This window comes from Sinohyriopsis cumingii, chromosome 18 (genome assembly GCF_028554795.1).
Source record: "Sinohyriopsis cumingii isolate HCF-2022 chromosome 18, ASM2855479v2, whole genome shotgun sequence".
NCBI classification, from domain to species: domain Eukaryota; kingdom Metazoa; phylum Mollusca; class Bivalvia; order Unionida; family Unionidae; genus Sinohyriopsis; species Sinohyriopsis cumingii.
The window spans coordinates 71,778,085-71,798,426 of record NC_142978.1 but is presented as its reverse complement, the minus strand read 5'-3'; the positions used below and the strand labels follow the sequence as shown (position 1 = coordinate 71,798,426).

The following is a 20,342-nucleotide window of genomic DNA, read 5'->3' as shown; positions in this document are numbered from 1 at the left end:
CAATATTAGAGCCATCTACTTTTTCCTCAGCAGCAATGTAATATGGATTAGATATGGAGCCAACAGTTATCAATCGGTATGTTGCTGAGAAAGTTAAAGAGGGTTCAACCATTTCTATTAAAAAGTTGGGTTTAATTATAGATAAGGATCATGGGCTCATTGCTGCATCGCCTGATGGTGGAGTTGAAGAAAATAACTCTCTTGCTGGTATTGTGGAATGCAAAGTAGCAGTAAAATGGATCCACAAAACTGTTGGTGACAGTGCTAAAGAACAATGGTACCCATTAAAATCAATGAAAATAAGCCAACATGTAACTTCAGTCCAAGTTTTTGCATTGAAACCTAATTATGCTTGGTATCACCAAATTCAGGTGCAACTGTATGATTGTAGGTCCTTTGCAAAGTATTGTGATTTGGCCTTGCTTCATCCAGACTCTGGAAGTTTTCATTGTCAGAGATTCGAATTGAATCAAGAATGGGTAGACAAATTCTTGCCAAAACTTGAGACCTTTTTTTGATAAGTATAAAGGCTGACAAAATTTTACGAAAGTACAAGGAAAACATATTGCTATAAATCTGCAACTATTATGAAAATTCTCTGTAGTCACGTCTGATGAATCTTTTTTTTTATTTTTATTATCTCCATAACAGGTTGACCACTGGGTTGGGGAACCATCCCAAGGTCACCTTATAATCAAACGTGTTGCTTTTTTGTCTTTTTTTAAAAGATATGTATAAACTTGAGTGAGTTTGGTTTTGTAAGCTCATTATTTTATCCTCCTGCTTATCAAAATTATTATGTACTAAATGGCTTTGAGAGCATCTTTCCATGATTTTGGAATTTTGGATATAAAGGTGAAGTATTTAAAGAAATCATTACATCTCGTTTTTGTTGTTTTTTATCATTTCAATCGGCATCAGATTACCGTGATCGTCTACTAAATCATTTAGAAGTTCCTACAATAAATCTACCCTTCATAAATCCTTCTGAGTGTCACTTATTATTGATGGAAGAACCATTTTGATCCTAGCTGCAATGACTCCTGAAGCAATCTTGTAGTCAGTATTTAAAAGTGATATAGGTCTCCAACTCTTAAAGAATCTTCTGTTATTTTCTTCCTTTGGTAAACATGTGATGACTCCTCTTAAAATCTCTTGTGATGTGGCATTATCACATGGTTGCATAGCTGTTATTTACATGCTTCAAGTACATGTACTTAAATTGTCCCAGATTTTGGTCAGTCTGTTCCCATCTTATTGAGGCTACCAAGGGGATGGGGCTATTCACAGGGAAATGAAAACCTGCCAACAAGTTGGTTTAAACAGTACATGTATTTAGTTACAGAAGTCATCGTGAAAAGTACATTAAAGCGAACAAGAGATATGCGGCTGATATGATTAATGAAGGCATAATAATGTATACATTGACACATGCTAATGACGTGTTAATAGAAATGATTCTTACAATACAATATTGTAACAATGTCAGCTCAAGTGGTATACATTAATAATACATCCCGGAGATAACAAGTTATGAATTCTCTCAAAATACAAATACATGTAGCAGTAAAAGATTTTAATGACAAATGCACATTGTTGAATAAAGTACACGTCGGATCTGGCTGCTTGCCGACATAAATGATTATATGCGCATATTCTGACAGAGAGCTACATCTGTTCTCTCATGCAAGAAATCTTTCTTCTTATAGTAATTAATTGCACTTTTTCCAGATGCCTTCTGAGCTTCAATTTTTCCGTATGCAGCTTATTTTGTAGGTGTTGTTCCAAACGCTTCCAACCGCGATTACCGTAGAGCAGAGGTTACAAATTGCCAGTCCTCTAGCATTCAGTCTTCTTGTAAACTGATCAACTAAATTTCCGTCGACTTTTCACTCCAGCCACTTCCATTTCCATACATTTTTTAAACCTTTATCTAAACATCTCGTTTCATGGTCTCTCTCAACAACTCGGGATGCCATTTTTTGCAAGCACGCTTCTTTTTTCCATTGCCATCAGTTTCCATTATCCGAAGATTCAATGGATGAATTTAAACTTGTGACCAATCAGAATACTCTTTACGAGAGTCGTGTTCTAACTAATATATAGAACGAATACATTACAAGGGTCGTTACAGAAAGTGACCGAACAGACCATTAAAAAAAAAAAACGGATCGGAGATAATTAAAAAACGGACTATATCAAGAAAAATCTGATTCAAGTCAGGAGAAAAGATGACGTAGAATTTTATTGAAAAATTTTAAAACTTGTTTTTGGTCATTGTATCCTTTCAATTTTTATTTGGTGTCGTGCCATGCTTTTTTCCTTGTAACTTTGAATTTTATTGAATGTCGTGAAGTGTTCTTTTCGTTCTATTTTTTTAAATTTTACTAAATATTTTGCAATGTACTTTTCATTGTGTTTTTAGCATTTTACTGAATATTTTGCAGTTTTTCTCATTGTATTCTTGAACTTCACTAAATGTCTGGCAGTGTTTTTTTTTATTGTATATTTTGAATTTAACCGACTGTTTTAACAATGTTATTATCATTGTTATTTTTATCTTTCACCTTTTACCTTCCTTTATAAATGTAATTTTTTTCTCTCCTATCGACACATTCTAAAAGGCAGAAATTATATAAATGTATGTAGCTGGTAAGCTCGAAAGAAAAGTGTAATCTTATGTGTATTTCGTATATTTTAAATACAAAGGCTTTATTGGTGTATCTCAAGAATGTAGTATTATATATATCAATTATTTAAATATAAAGTTCATTCCTCGAATCAGAACAGTTCTGTCTTTTCCTTACATCGAATCCGTACCTCATCACCCAAGATGTAGCCGTACCTACACGGTTAAGAGTGACACCCTTTCTAGACAGCCTAAACTCCTTCCTCTCTCTCTCTCTCTCTCTCTCTCTCTCTCTCTCTCTCTCTCTCTCTCTCTCTCTCTCTCTCGCCATGGGCAAAGTAATTTATTAACTTATGAGTAATCCCTTCTCATGGCAAGAAATGAGAAGAAGGTTATGACACAAACATTATCATAACAGAGCCATTTGAACCCCTCCTTCGCTGTTAAAGCTATACGCATGAAGCGTGAATCAATGATATTACAAAGCATGTAAGGATGAAGCAAATCATGGTTACTCCCCTTAGGTGCTGCTGTAGAAACGGATTCATTAGAGTTACAGAAGACGTTAATAAATGATTCCAAAGGTACGAATTGTACCCAGCCTCTTGTGTACATTAGAAAAGAGAGAAATACGTTTTTCACAAAGTAAACATACAGCTTGACATAAAAGATAGGTGTACACTTTAAACTTATCAATAGAGTTGTTTTGTTTCACAAACAACCATCAAGATATCCTACATAGAACTGCATATAGGTTTGATGTAAAGAACTTGCAGTGATTTCGAAACAGACGGCTTCAGCTAATAAATAACACCGTATTCGGCGCAGAGACTGAATATCTACGGAAAAGAAGGCTTAATATATGTACAAATAATTTTTATAAATGCCCGAAAGATCAAACATTTTCAAAGATCATTGACAATAACTTAGTATTGGTCGGTTTCAAAACAAAATGCTCAAACTCAAAAAGTCAGTTTAGGGGGCATTTTCATTGTTATAGTTGTCCGAAAGGCGAATGGATGAATTTTATTTTAACAATTTGAAAAACATATTTGGTGATAGAAGGAGACTGAGCATGTTTTCTACACTGTCAGTTTCAATCTGTTTCAGAACAGAAAATTCCTACAATTACATCAACTTAATATCACAAGACAACTTAATTTGTATCCAATACATGTATAAATGATACCCGATGTTTCGAATACCCAACAAAGAACTATTCATATTTAAGAGTTCGTAAGATAAATACTGCAACCAATAACGAAATGTGTAATCAGAAGACTGTAAAATTTAAACAGTGCAAAGGTTGGTTCTTTAATCACAAGGAAACTAATATTAATATTAAAATTCTGCTAGGAAGTATCTATATCTTTGTTTTAAAGTACCACTGTATGTGTATTAACGTATCGATTTTCTTTATATTAAAGTACCAATATCTGTATATTAAAGCATCAATGTCCTTGCATTCAAATATCAATGTCTTCGTATTAAAATATCAATGTCTTTGTATTTAAGTATAAATGTCTTTGTATTAAAATATAAATGTCTTTGTATTAAAATATCAATATCTGTTTATTAAAGTGTCAATAACTTTCTATTAAAGTATCACTGTCTTTGTATTTAAGTATCAATGTATTTGTATTTAAGTATCAATGTTTTTGTATTAAAGTATTAATGTATTTGTATTAAGATATCAATGTCCTTGTATTTGAGCAACAACGTATTTGTATTTAAATATCAGTGTCTTAGTATTAATGTCTTAGTATTAAAATATCAATGTCTTTGTATTTATGTAACAATGTATTTGTATTTAAATATCAATGTCTTTGTATTTAAGTATCAATGTATTTGTATTTATGCATCAATTTCTTTGTATTAAAATATAAATGTCCTTGTATTTAAATAACAATGTATTTGTATTTAAATATCAATGTCTTTGTATTTATGTAACAATGTATTTGCATCGATGTTGATTTTTAATAAAAATATCAGTGTATTTGTTTTAAAATTTCAGCGTTTATATTTTAAAATAACAATGTCTTTGTATCAACGTCTTTTTTTAAAAATATCAACGTCTTTTTTTTATTAAAGTATTGACATCTTTGTTTTAAATTATCAGTGTCTTTTTTATTAAAGTATTGACATCTTTGTTTTAAATTATCAGTGTCTTTTTTTATTAAAGTATTGACATCTTTGTTTTAAATTATCAGTGTCTTTTTTTATTAAAGTATTGACATCTTTGTTTTAAATTATCAGTGTCTTTGTATTGAAGTATATACGTCTTAATCAGTTAAACTATTTACCTCTTTGTTTAAAAGTGTCAATATTTTTCTATTAAAATATCAAAGTTTTTTATTGTAAACTATCGATGTCTTTCTTTCAAAGTATTAATGTCTTCGTCTTAAAATATCAATGTATATGTTTCAAAGTATCAGTGGCTACCATTAAAAACCACTTTAGTTAGAATTGTTGCTTTTCATTTTTACAGCCAAAACCAGCAATTAAAAATAAAGCATTTTTTCTTGATGCACAGCAACCAATAAAGTTGCTGTAACCCGCTTGTTTTTAAATCAGATTTAGTAGAAAGTGATGTTTCCACCAATAAGTCACTGCCCAAATATCCAGTGAAGGACTCCTTCATTTACTGCTTTCTGTATTCAGTGTAGATAAGAATGATTCTATATTTTCGCTTATTCCTGTATACATGTTACCACTTAATGCATGATCCTTTTGGCGTCTTTAGTTTTTAATTAATATGTTGTACTCCGCTGTCTTCAGTAAAATGCTTTGTTCCAAATCAGTTAAATACTTCTAATTCGTTTTAGCTTTTTGAATATTTCGTTGGTACTGTCTTATATCTCGTCGATACTATCAACCACTTAACCAACAATAGATACTTGTGTAACTAATTTAGATTGCTTATCTTTAGCATGTAAGTTTTTGTAAAGTCGGTTAATGTAATGTCATTTGCTGTTCTAATCTTTTCAACAAAATGTGTTATAAATAGATTTTACCTAATCTTCATAACCTTTATCGTGCATTTATTTATATTTTTGTTGTTTGGGTCCTATATACTTGTGGGCATATTGGTTAAATTATTTATTTTCTGCATCTCTGGGAATGTATTTAGTGTCAGCAATTCTATAAAGTCTCACGTCAGAAATATTTGTCTGAAATCATCGTTACTTATTTCATTTCCTCATATGTGAGAGTTCATCATTGATCTCTCATTCTTCCGGTATAGTTTTAAAAAAGTCTTAATCTTCTGATCTAGATTTAACTTAGTGGTATTCTTCAGGTTTATATCGCAAAGATAAACAAGTATTCAACGGATTTTATTATTTCTGAAATCACTGTCTAACGAATTTGTTTCGCAGTTTCCTTGGTGTAGATGGTTGTTGATATTAAATATCATGCACTTGTCTTGCGATCACTAGTATTTCTGTTACAGCCTGCTTTTCCCATGCAGCACTAGCTAATGTCCACTTTCTGTTACAAACTGCAATGTCTGAACAGTACTTGGTAAGGTCCTCGTTCTGTTACAGACTGCAGTGTCCGTACAGCACAAGGTTAGGTCCTCTTTGTGTGGGAACAAATCATGTGCATGTGAAGACTTTTTTCTGTTCTCCTCAACACAACAGATTTATGTAGAACTCGGATTTTATTAGCTCTTTCGTATGCATTGTTTGTAACAGAAATTCATTTATTGGAATCTTATTTCCTACTGCTCTTGACAGATTTCTTTAGAGCAACATCAATTTAAGGAGTCCCGATTTATCTGAAACCTTGACGTTGACTGACATTCAATAACACCGTAGACAAAAATATGTGCTTCAAGTCACGCATAAACGCACTAGCATCCTGTCGAAGATTTAGGCCTAGTCTCCGTCATCCATCGTATACAAATTCCAATATATTAAAAAATTCACACTGATTCACATGGAATAAGTGTCAACATAGAATCCGTAGATTTTATACAGTTTATTATGTCAATGACTAGGGGTGCTTAGCTTTCATCAGGAGATAAGTGAACTGAAATGATGCAATTCATGCAAATTATCATAGCTAAGCTTCGCGGAATTGTTCACGGTGAAGATATAGGTCCACTTCAGTGAACTACATAATTTGTTACAGCTCTGTCCAAAATCATATTTTATGTCTTGCGAACTCGTGCAGTATTTCATCATTCAGTGAAAAATATGACGGTGATGAACAACCTATTTTGGCACATATAGAGTGTTTTTGCACAAGAAACTGCATCTTTAATTAAATGGAAAAATTGCGTTAACCTAGTAAAAAAATGAATTTTAGCATTTGACATTTAAGAAGTGTCTGGTAATCTGTCAGTGGAAATATCAAAGAATGCTCTCGAAGGCATTAAATGACCGACAGATTTTATTTTCACAAGTAAAACGCTTTTCATCTGACACTTAACTGAGTACAACAAAGTTTGTGTTTAAAAGCAAGGTTTATTTTTTCGTTCTAAATAATTTTCTCTCGCAAGTATTAGTCTCAAGTTTACAAAATTCATCTGACCCTCAGCCCTTTACCTGAAAAAGACAACATTTTAAAACTTCTGAATTTTAATAATTCTAGCCTTCATTTGCAAGAAATCATGGAGAGTGGCCACTCTTAATAATTAATGGTTATATAAACGTTTTCGGAATGAAAGGAAGGATGCAAAGTTTCTAACAATCTTTCCATTGCGCTCTTACACGAATACCTATGGAACCCAGCATCACTCAAGGGTTAGGTCGTTGGTTTCATTGGTGTCTCTTATGTCATAACCTGCATTGTCTGCAAGACTTGTCGCCCTGAGACAATCCGACCTCTCTTGTTCAATGTTATAATATTATTATATGTTTTCTTTATCATGTGGCCATTCTCGTTTGTGAAATCGTTTTATTTTCCGGTTTCATATTCACCCTGTGGAAAAAGATATTCGGTCTTTATTTCTGATCCGAGATTGCTTGACAAAATGAAAATCAGGGCGAAACATCATTTGCACACTTATAAAATCTTTGTGACAAGGAAAACCGTCCAGTTAGGTTCGCAAATTCACGTTTCGCCCATTTTAATCGGGGAAGCCTGCACATCCGTTATAGACAGACGGAACTCTTTTCTTCATTTAACGTTCTGAAACTTCTGGAATTAATTGATGCTAAATCTTTACATCAGTTAAAGAATTGGAGACAGGTGTTAAATTTCAAATTGAACTTCCCATGACGATTTGTTACCTAAATACAGTTCATAACTATAAGGGAAAACTTCATACATTTCTAACGAACCAAAAAAGGAAATTTTGGGCGAACAATACGGCACGTTTTCTATAGATCATGCATGACGGAGAAATGCGAAACATGACTTCTTTCACAGAAGAGACTAAAATAAAGAAAATAAAAAATTTCACAGGAAACACCTTTTCGCAGCTGAAATGTCAATAATGTCATAAAGATGTCATCCGCTAAGTTGTCTGACTCAAAGTCTTCTCTCCAATTGCCCCTTCTTTTGTCCGCGGCCAAACAGACGTACAATATTAGAATTGAAATGAGAGTTCGAGAATTTTGCATCGAGAAGGAGACTAGATGAAACGTTTAGCGACGATGGTAAAGAATGCATTGTTAGGAACGATGAGCTCCATAGATTCCGTTCACTCCCACCTCACCCCAACGCCCGAATATGTTCAACCCCTTGTAAAGTTTCAGCATCTCAAATCATTCTTATCTTCGGTGGAACATGACAACAATAGGCATGGATATAGCCATAACAATGTTGACAGTTTAAACTGACAAGAAAGATGATCCTTGAAAAAAACTGCTTGAAAGAGAAAATACTGTCATCAAGTCAGCAGAGAAGGAATCATACGTAGTTGTTATGAATAGGTCTGACTGTATCGCTAAGACTAACAGGCAACTTTCAAACGAAATTTTATTTTGTTCTAAAAATGATTTTAAAACATTACAAAATTTAGCCATGACCCAGCAGATGAACATGCTGAATTTGTGTAACACACGTTAACTGAGAAGCACAACGCAAGACACATTGATCAGAAAACACCACTTATATCCAATCAGTTGGTTCTAAACCATTGAGAAATAAACAAAGAAAGAAAACAGAGGAGACCAATCATTTCTGAAAACAACCTTCTCAATGAGTTTTTTTTTATAAAAAAAAATAAATGAATTCGTTGATTGTCCCAATTGGTCGTTATTTGGAAAAACTGCCTTCATGCATCCAAGATACAAATGACTACCTAAACAAAATATCAACGCCTAACCTTCCAGATAACACCTCCTTGTCACAATAGATGCTTGTTCCGATAACGCCAACATCTCACAAGAGGAAGGCATCACAGCCTGCATGGAAAAATGGGTTGGTGGACCAAATCATTCTATTCCTACATCCTATTTAGTCAAGTTTTGAAACCATTTTCTTAACGTTAGGAATTTTATATTCAACAACACCGCTTCATATAAATTAATAGAACTGCAATGGACACCAAGATGGCACCTTGGTATGCCAATATTTTTAGGAGAAAACTTGAGCAAAAGGTTCTCAGTGTTGTATCCTGTAGACCTCCAAGCAGTTACAGATTCACTGAGGACATTCTAAGCTTTGACTCTACGCTGGCATAGATTCAGTGACGACATATAATAGAATTTGCTCTAATTTTTTAAAAGAGGCCCAACAACACAAGGTTAACAGTGATAATTTGAAAATATGTTTTGAATTCGTCAGTAATTTCCATCCTAAGATTAAATTGATGCCGAAGTCATCCAATAGCTCAAACGTATATTTGTATTTTTAATCAACCCTAAATTAGGAAAATGGGAAAATGAACTGTATTCTAAACCATCTTATTCTCACCATTATCTACTCCTTACCAGCTTGCCCCACCCCTTCCCCCGGTAACTTTTTTTCGTGCGTTCAGACCAAAGGCATATGCTTTAATCTTGCTACCTTTAAAAAGAGGCTCGGAGAGCTAATGAGGAACTTGAGAAGATGACTATACAGAAAGAGATATATTAAATATGTTGTTAATTATTCAGCAGAGGCCCTTTGGAAACACGAAACCTAAAACTTCCATCAAACACGTCCCTTCTTGGTTACTTCCCATCCCAATGCACCAAACTCAGATCATTTGGAAGCAAGGCATACTTCAAGTTCATCTTGTACTCGCAAAGAAAACTTCAAAGAAGACTACAGATTCAGGGCACATACTGCTGCAACGACAGACGTTGCCTACTTTGCATATCTATGGCCGAGCCGAAGTCGTTCAGAAGTGAGGATGTCGAACCAAAAATGAAAGATCTCTTCTGACATGCAAGGTCTATACTACATTGTATGTTGGCGAAACCGTTGATTTCAGAAAGCAAGTAGCCACATTTGCAATAAAATCAACATGAGAAAAAACTCGACTAGGCATTCAATCCACTCCCTCGAGATGAGATGCTACCGACCGTGCCTAACCTGGGGTAAACCTTTATGGAACGCACATGTAAGGAATGATACAGGATACTATAATTGTAAACCCATGGGGAATTTGGCCTAAATGAAGGAAAATAAAATCTAACTTTCCTTAGTGCAAACCTATCGAAATTCCAGTCACACTTCGTGTTATCATGCTTATCCAAAATTCTTTGATACAATTTACCTAAGTATATATTCTGTAATTCGCTAGATGAATTATTATTATTATTATTATTAGCAGCAGCAGCAGCAACATCATTAGTAGTAGTTTATCTCGTGTTCAAGATCCCCCTACAACATTCTCACGACATAATTCCTTTCTTGCCTCAACGCACATATTCACTGGGATATGATTTCTTTAGTACAAATGGCAGGTGGCTTGATTTTCGTCATGCATGGTGACGGTCCTTTGTCCCCACCCTAGAATTATGTCAAAGCATTATGGTTTTTTTTTGTGCGATGGACAGGATTATCCCACTTTTGAATTTTGTTGCAGGACTGTATTAGTCTGATGGCCATTACTACCAGACATGTAGTTTACCCATATTAAGACTGCTTTTAAGTATTTCTTCTTTTATCCTTCCGTTACTTAACTCTTGTTGGTAGATTCTCCGCTCGTCGATACGTTTTAGATGATGTGAATCGAATTTTTAAAATTTCTATTTCGCTTTTAATTCAGTTTATACTGTAAAGCTAAACTGTCTCGAGAGCGTAAAAGAATAGATATGCAATATATACCGGTCCGTATACGTGTATTGTTCCAATCAAGGGAAATAAATTGCTTGATATGGCTTACGACTAAGTCTCGCCCTGCCAGCTTCGACGTATCCCTACGCCATATCAATCTCCTTGTTTCCGCAGATTCCGAACAAAACACATATGTTTTTTGTGTGTATATATTATTGAATTGCAGAAGGCATACCTGGTAATTTCATTATATATTATTGAATTATAGACGTCATGCCCGGTAATTACAATATCATAATGGATTATAGAAGGCATACCTGGCAATTACAATATCATATTGGATTATAGAAGGCATACCTGGTAATTACAATATCATATTAGATTATAGAAGGCATACCTGGCAATTACAATATCATATTGAATTATAGAAGTCATGCCCGGTAATTACAATATCATATTGGAATATAGAAGGCATACCTGGTAATTACAATATCATATTGAATTACAGAAGACATGCCTGGTAATTATAATATCATATTGGATTATAGAAGGCATACCTGGTAATTACTATATCATATTAGATTATAGAAGGCATACCTGGTAAATAGATTAGCAAGGACCAAACTTTTGAGCATGTAGATCTCTGTGTGAACATCTCTCCTTTTCAAATTCGCACCTGTAATCATGATATAAACAATTGACATGAAGATTCTAGTCTAAGTAATTATTTGCTTATTTTTCTTTTATACATTTTATCTCTACCTTTTTATCGCTCAACCAATCAGTCTTAACGTCAGCCCGTATGTATTTGTTTAATTCTGTATTCATCTCCATTTTCCTCTACTTGTTATTTCTTTGTTGTCTATTTTTGGTAAGTGTCACATTTTTTATGTTGTTTTGGTTTAATTTTCAAACAGTCTCATTTGTACTCTCTCTCTCTCTCTCTCTCTCTCTCTATGATAATACTGACACACACACACACACACACACACATATATATATATATATATATATATATATATATATATATATATATATATATATATATATATATATATACTGTCCTTTCATGAATAATCGACGGTTCAACGTTTTTTACTGGCCGTCATGATAGGTCATCCTACTGCTAATGGCATACACAACTAAACAAGAAGTTTTGAATTCTTTAATCATGGTCTTTAAAACTAAAGTTTCATTAAGTCGTCTCATTTTTGCTGGACAATTTGTACTCTCTCTCTCTCTCTCAGTAGGTAAGGTCCACTTCTTTCAAAATCTGACTCAGATCTCATAATAATAAGCGCATGGCTTTGTGCCATGGCCAGAATGTTATGTGAACTCTGATTGCAGATACGACCCCATACTTGTATGAGCGGTTATTTCGAAACAGAAAGGGAGAGTTGAACAATAGATTACAATAATAGGTTAAAACGAAAGGTGACTGGAGTGAATTGCACAAGTTTTTAATTTTCATGAACAAAATCAATGAATATAAATAAAAAATTGGTCCAGAAAAAGAATGAAACATTTATGAAATTTAACAATTTGGCATTGACTCTGTTTGCATTCGAATCAATCCATGTACTGTCTGTTCTGCAGGGTCCGCTACTAGTTGAGACAGTAAAATAGCACGTGTACACGCCTGTATTTCAAATATGTTTCTATGACAGGAATAGTAATCATTTTGCGTTAAATGACAAAGAATGCCAACAAAATATTTAATGTATGATAAATTTCAAACTGTTTTTAATTACGTGCAGATTAAGAGTGAAAAGTGATGGAAAAAAATTGGATTATGATTGGAGTCAAACAGATTATATCTTGGAATGAAACTTTCCAAGAATAATATTCATAGTTTCCGAAATCAGGTATGAAACCTTCAGAATAGATCTGGAAATCATGAATTTTGTGAGATTTTGTGGTCACTTTCTATATGCGACTGGCTTGAACTTCTAATTGGTACACTTTTCTGTGTAAGCCAATACATTCTATATTCCGATAGGTGTAGAAAGCCTCAATGTTTTGTTGTTGCTTTTTATATATAAAAAAAAACACCAGAAGATTCACCTAGTAAATGATTCAATGAAAGGATACAGCGTAAAAGCGGGAGGGATCAAAGGATCCATGGGAAGGGGCGTACAACTCAGTCAAATGCTGAAGTATGCAAGATAAAACTAGTACACTATTAAAGAATCAGGGTTTTAATGCAAATATTCGCAGATTTTTTTTTTGTCAATAAGCCCACACTTAAAAAGACAACTTGATAAAAGTGCTGGCCAAAATAAAACCGCGAAAAAGCCAGAAGACTTTCACTTGTTCTACTGTTTTGCATTTTACTTGAGGTTGTTTAGAAGAGCAAAACAACAAAAGTTGGGCAAGTTCACCATGGTACTGGTATTGATGTGAAATAATCGAAATAAGTGTTTATTTTTTCCACAGTGATGCTTTATTTTCATATCAATCGCCACTTTTATAATTTTGAGGGATGTACAATTAGATGGCATTCACAGTAAGGGGTATGGGGGTGGGGCGGGGCGGGCAATTCTGCAATATTAAATATCGAATAGAAACTTTGTCAGTCAACTTACGGGTTGGTATACGTTACGTTGTCAGAACCGCAGATTTCATCCTTTGTACTGGTGCACGACTCGTGGCTCAAGAATGTGCAGAAGAAATCTAAAACGGCTTCGCTTCCAGTATACATAGGTGGGTTGGTAGACACACTGATTACTGTATCAGTCGGTTTCACTGATGTTTCGATGCTGCCGCTTCCACTTCCGAAACACGGTCCGTCGTGGGCTACGTGCAACGACATATCTCTGCAATACGCTCTAGCAAAGATACATCTGTAAACAATCAGAAATGAGTGAATCTTCCACTTGTTGAGTTTGTCCATGATTTCATGTTTGCTGATTCGATTTCTGTACATTGTATTGTTCAAGTCTGATCAATTCTCTCGTTCTTAAAAGAGTGTGTTTCTATGATTTTATACGTTTGGTGGTCGTGGTGGTGGTGGTTCTTTTTCCTTTGTTTTTTATATATCTTCTTTTGCTTATAAATATAATATGCTTTACAGAAGACGATAGAAGAAGAGCATGTTTACTTCATAGATAAGGAGGATATTTGCTTGAAACGAGTGAATAACGGATATATTTCATCGAGTGGATGAAAATCTCAGTATTTTCACGAGTGGCAAAGCCACGAGTGAAAATACTAGAGGTTTTCATCCACGAGATGAAATGTATCCGTTATTCACTCGTTTCAAGCAAATATTCTTTTTATTTTATGCTCGCATACGTTGGCAACCTAAAGTTTGTGACACAGTGAATTAGCAGATTTCTTACGGTAATGTCAGCTGTTTACCGTACATGTTCTGCTTTGCTATGTGTACCTGTGCACACAATTAGTTCCACATCAGATTGATAAAAATTAACTGATATTTCCATAATAACAAACTACAAGTTTCAAGGATAAGAGACAGGGATTATTAATAAGAAAACATGTACACAAGGAAAAAGTAGTTCACTGACAGAAAATCAAAGGGAGGTAAGTATGTTCTGACCCAAAAGAGCAGTTCCTGTAGTGAAAAAATATTGTTATTGTTTCACTACAGTGAAATATCAATATTATTTTTAATAGAAAATCAAGTAATTCACTGCTTAGCATAAAATAAAAATTATTATCACAACGTAAATATGAAATACTTGTTTCTGTACCTATTATCACCAATTCAACTTATAAGAGCAGACTGTTTTATAAAAAATATTTACTGTAATAATTTTTATATCATTCCTTCCAGTGTGCATTACTAATGTCTCTTTGCCAATTTTCTATTTACTAATCTGATTTGGAAATTGCAATTTATGATGGAAGTCAATGCACCGTAAGAAACTTAACTTTGGCGTCGTAAACAAGCATTCACACACTGGTGAATGAGCAAATTTACATACGAAGCAAGAGCAGTGTCTTCCATTTCACTTTCGTATATACATCCCAAAATCAACAATACAACCGAGCACATCTCTCCTCCAGTTGTAATATATTAGACTCAGCATTTTTTAAATTTTACTTTTGATTTAGCAATATACATTCCCATCCTTTCAACATTTATGAAGTAACAACCCAGGTAACAAAGGTGCTGGTGAATTGTGGGTCTAACTCAAGCATGCCAGTACGTTATTATATCCGTTCCTTTGGAGAAAAAAAGGTGGAAATTATGTTATCCTGTCCGACTGGATGTGCTTAAATGGATGCGTAATGTTGCGCAAATCCTTTTGCACCGTTTAAACTTCAGACGTATGGATATGATTAGGGATAATCAATAATTCCATGTGTACGAGAAGGGTGGGGTCGGCATGCATATCTGGTGTGTGTGTGTGTGTGTGTGTGTGTGTGTGTGTGTGTGTCAACGTATAAGAAACCCTGTGTCATGTCCCTTTGACACACAGTTATGGACCCTGAGTAACAACTGGAAAACTATTAAAATGTTCAACCTATAAATATATATACACCCACTGGGTGTGAAAAGACGCTGTCAGATACGCAAGTGACTGTGATCTGGCTCAAATGATTTACCCCTAGAAAATCACACCCTGGTTCAAAATATAGTATAGTACAGGCATAAATGTTAACTGTATATTTGTAACATACACATGCTCTGGGGTTATATGTTACTCCCAGGGGCTTAACAACTTAAAAATTACTGAGATCCTCACCCTATAACTTTCCCTTTAGTCTACTCTTCCCACTGGGACTAGCCATATGGTCACAGATTTTTGGGGTCGGGTAACACAAAGCAGTGGAGCGTGGGTATATTTGTTGTACGTACACTCTAGTCGCATGATGCTATCACACAGGTTAAATAGGTAGAACACATTGTAATCAATGATCATATTTTGAAGTACTTATTAAACGAGAAGACAGGATGTATAAGGTTTTCGCAAATACTGATAATGGTGTATCTTATGTTTCCATACAGTCACAGTTATTTCGTGCGTATTTTTATTTTTATTTTTAACATTTTAGAACATACACGCATGTATCTGAAGTCACGGACGTTATCTCTCATCTTGTTTCGTTCATGATTTATTCACATTGAATTATTTAGTGGCGTTAGTGTTTGATTCGTATTTGAACATGCATTAAATTCTTTCAACCACAATCATAACTACATCCATTTATTACATTTCAGATTCAATCAAGTACGTTCCAGATAGATAAGACTATTATATATGCTTACAAATAAGAATTAAAGTGGGTTTGGTGGTGGGGGTGAAGGTGGTTTGCTTTCATTTGTTTTGTTTTCTTTGCATCATTTTGCTTATAAAATTAATCAACTTAACAGAAGAGTTAAATTATCAAACCATAAATAAGAAAAAAACTGTTTCTTTACCTATTATCGTATGTGATGCCATCTGTACCACACTGTTGAGAAATTCCAAGTCCATCACATGGGTGACGTAAAACCCAATTGCAATTCGTGAAATGGTCCGCTGCATACACCACTGTAATACAGTTATTAATCACATCTGAGGACTTAAAGTCTATTCATAACCCACCAAAATGTTCCCCATTTTCTGTTGTTATGCAAAGTAGGTTCCCTGTGCATTTATAAGATTATAAGGAAGATTTGTCGAAGAACCTGAGAAACACACGCATGGTTCACCATGGTAAATGTTTTGCAAACTACGTCGCTCTTATATTTCATTATCAACATAAGCAATATAGATAAACTATACTAAAATATGAGAGCGTATTTCTGTAATTTATTTGGACATTGAATCAACAGTTTTCAAAATAAGATGTAAAAGATGAATTTGAATTTGCATAGAAAATTTGCACCACTTTACAAACTTTTTTATGGAAGATATACCTGCTGGTTCTGGTGGTTACAAAGCAATCGCTCTCATATTGTCTGACAAAACAACGCTGCTTGAAGGTGATGGCGGACGAATGAGAGTTGTTGATACGCCCGTAGAAAAGAGTTGAATGTTTTCCAAACATGTAATTAGATCATTCATGATATTATAATGTCATATCATCAAATCAACGTTACTCTGACACCCGGTCAGATTAAAAAGCTGCAATCGGCATCAAAGAAGAATTCTAGGGCAAACATATTTCTGAAATCAGCGGCGTTTCAAGGCCCAAATAACTTATCGCTGACTCAACGTCAACTCATATATTACAATGACGCCCAGAAATCAAAAACTGGCGTGCGACTTGATCTTTCCGCGAATGCCATCAACGACACAGCAAAGACCGATGGCATATTTCCACTGCTAGCGGCAATACCAGCGCTGATTGCCGTCGCAACTTCAGCTGCTGGCACGGCGCTGAAAAAAGCAACAGGACAGGGTCTAAAGACCTTAAAACAAAAGGAACGGGGCCTAAGATTACTAGGAACGTGGTACAGTCATGGTCTGAGGTTGCCGGGGACGCTTCGTTAAAGCTCCCAATGTCCCAGTTTTGATTCGCTTGATGCTGCTCTGCGATTAAACATAAAAAAACATCAGATATGTTTTCATGCACATGCGCAATCAGTTACCTGAAAATCAAAATCGTGTTGAAACTGGTATCATTAATCTCGACGGCCGTTCTGGTCCGGGTACTCACTGGGTGCATACGTTGTTGACTCACGTAGCGTTGCTTATTTCGATTTGTATGGATTAGCGCCACCAAAAGAATATTTACGATATAGTGGCTTAGCCGGTGACATACCAATCAACATTACCAACGCAGACAATAACGGATCCACCAATGCGCGGTCCAGAATAGTATAATGAGTCAACGTCACTTCGCGTAAACATAAGATGTTTTTTAGCCTCAGATTCTGAAACGGAGCATTATATGGGAGCCACCCACTCCCAAAAGTTGGCCACATATTTTTGTCTGCCCCCCCCCCACCCCGCTGCTGGGACAAACCAAATAATTATGTAATGTGTTCAAGACGCGAAATAGCATGTACTATTGAAATGAAAAGGATGTGATAAATTGTTCAACAGTTGGGAACCAACTGTAAACACGGTGAATTAATTGATATAGAAACAGTTCATCTCCTTTCGTCAGACAGAACGCCTGTGGCAAACGTCGCCTTCATCAACGATGTGCCAAAAACTTTCCACCGTAGACATCGAAAGCGTAATACGTAGATAGCAGTATTAGTGATCATGAAAACTTTGAGTTTTTTTTAAACAGCAAGTTTTAAGAATGCGACAGCTGTGAAAATAAACATTACATTAGGAAACGACAGAGTAAAATCGTGCACAGCGTGCGAATTTGTATCACACCACCAGAGGGATAAAAGAAAATACGCAAAAATATTAAGTTTAAACTAACAAAATGGTGCATGTGACATGAGTGAAACGTGAAACGGTGACTACAATTTAGACAATGTCCTTGCGTGGTAATAAATGAGATCACAGAAGGAATAAAAATATATAGCACCACAAAAAAAGAAGTTGTTTTCAATACGTTCGAGAAAAACTGAAAAACAAATACAATTTTAATGGTCACGGACTGGTATAAATAAGCATAAAAGTTAACGAATATCACACGGTTGTTTTTGCAACGATAGAACATCTCAGCTTCATTCTAAACCTTCCGAGACGTACAAACTTCCTTCTACAACTAGGAGAATATGGAAGAGTACCGCTTTGTTTCAACTATATTGTAAATATTAGGTATTGGATTATGTTGATTAGAATAGGTGATAACCGAAATCCAAGATAACAATAAATTATGCTGGAAGACATGGACGAGTCGGTTAAATTCGCATGTGTATTCAGATATGGATTTGGCTATAGCTGGTTCACACAGGATGCAGGCGATAAAAAAATTATTTTAGCTGAATTTCAGACAACGTTTGAAAGACAATTCAATTCAGAACAGGAATTCAGCCGTAAATAAATCACACGAAGCATAATACATTTTCAGTTCCGTTTTATACAACTATTGATTTACCTACCCATGTACAAAATGAATTAAGCAAACACCGTTGTTTAGCTCATTATTTAGATAAAGAGGAAGGACGGTAAAATGGCATCCACCAAATCAACATATATTTATATTATATCATAAAAGCCAAATAGAAGATGGATATCACTTTGTTTTACATCGCCCTTTTACGTAGATCTTAGAAACAGGTTCATACCAAAAAAGTTCAATCAAAAAGCACCCATGTGAAGAAATCTTCTATTCGCTGGTGAAGTGTAAAAACAATACTATAATATCTCAACTTGAACAATATGTCTTTTCAGCATTCCACAAAAAAATCAAATGTACATGTAACTAAATTATCATTTTTTTATTTTTTATTTCTCTACCTATATGGTAGATTACAGCTATATAGATATATAATACTGGTTCTATTTCATCTTCTACGTAAATTTCCATATTTGTCTTTCCTTTTTCACCTCACCGTGTTAAATCTTTTTGTAATTTGACGCTCTACATCATTGCAATATTGTTGTGTAACTGTAATAGTATGGGCCTACGGCCTACATTTCCAATAACTGTTGTCGTTGTCATGTATCTACTATTATGGGCCTACGGCCTACATTACCAATAACTATTGTCGTTGTCATGTATCTAGTATTATGGGCCTACGGCCTACATTACCAATAACTATTGTCGTTGTCATGTATCTAGTATTATGGGCCTTTGGCCTACATTGCCAATAAACTATTGTCATTCAAAGATGGTATAGCAGTAATTCACATCACCGCTCAATAAAGTATGCATCTTTCCTGGACAGTTTTGCTATCATGGAGTATTTTAATATCTTTCATAAAATAAATTACTGAAATATTACGATCGATGAAAATATGATGTATTGTTACGCAACATAATTTTGACTATCTGGCTTACTCAGCTAATTCGAAATGCATTTTTGGTACACTTAAACCTCCACTTACCTTTGCAGAGGATAATTAGGACTGGTATTACAACTTTCATTCTTATGAGTTTAGTTGGCCCTTTCCCTTTTGCGACAGCTCGAAATCACGCAATATTATCACAACTTCAAACGCTTAAATCCATAGCATGATGTCAAACCCCTGGACATAAATTGAGATATTTCTTGCAGTCCGCAACTCAAGATAATTCAGTGATTAAATGAAAATGGAAGACTACATGATACATATAAAATTCTGAAAGATCCCTTCGCAGAAGGAATATGAAAACCAAATTCCTATATCCAGTTGGTGGTGGATGGGTTTATAGATCCTTTAGAAAGCTTAACAAAGGCTTTACGTTTCTACACAAATACATTTGACAACCAAACGATATACTTTCTGAATAAAAAAGTTATAGCCTTTGCTAAAATTTCTAAAAGAACATTTCGAAAAACAGTATGTAGTATTTAAGGTACCCGAGGCATCATTTACAACCAGCTGTACTTGTCCTGACTTTCAGTCTTGTGGTATGTGAACCTGACAGATATTCAGAAGACCAGAGCTTGAATAACGAGGAACGCTATATTTTGTGTAACGTAACGTACCACATATTGCAATATCAAACGGATGACAATTAGTTTGATGAGATAAATGACTCAAAAGCA

At 34.6% G+C, this 20,342-nt stretch overlaps 1 protein-coding gene across 1 annotated transcript; it reads right to left on the bottom strand.

Annotated features, from left to right (window-relative positions):
- Positions 1–7,045: 7,045 nt before the first annotated feature.
- On the bottom strand, positions 7,046–19,838 carry LOC149776947 (ovomucoid-like). Its single transcript, XM_089942689.1, has 5 exons — positions 19,699–19,838; positions 16,176–16,287; positions 13,372–13,629; positions 11,384–11,462; positions 7,046–7,179 (listed from the first exon to the last, which is right to left on the bottom strand). Exons 1-4 carry the CDS (start codon positions 19,736–19,738, stop codon positions 11,396–11,398), a joined length of 477 nt encoding a protein of 158 aa, XP_089798815.1. The 5' UTR covers positions 19,739–19,838; the 3' UTR covers positions 7,046–7,179; positions 11,384–11,395.
- Between the last annotated feature and the right edge of the window lie 504 nt (positions 19,839–20,342).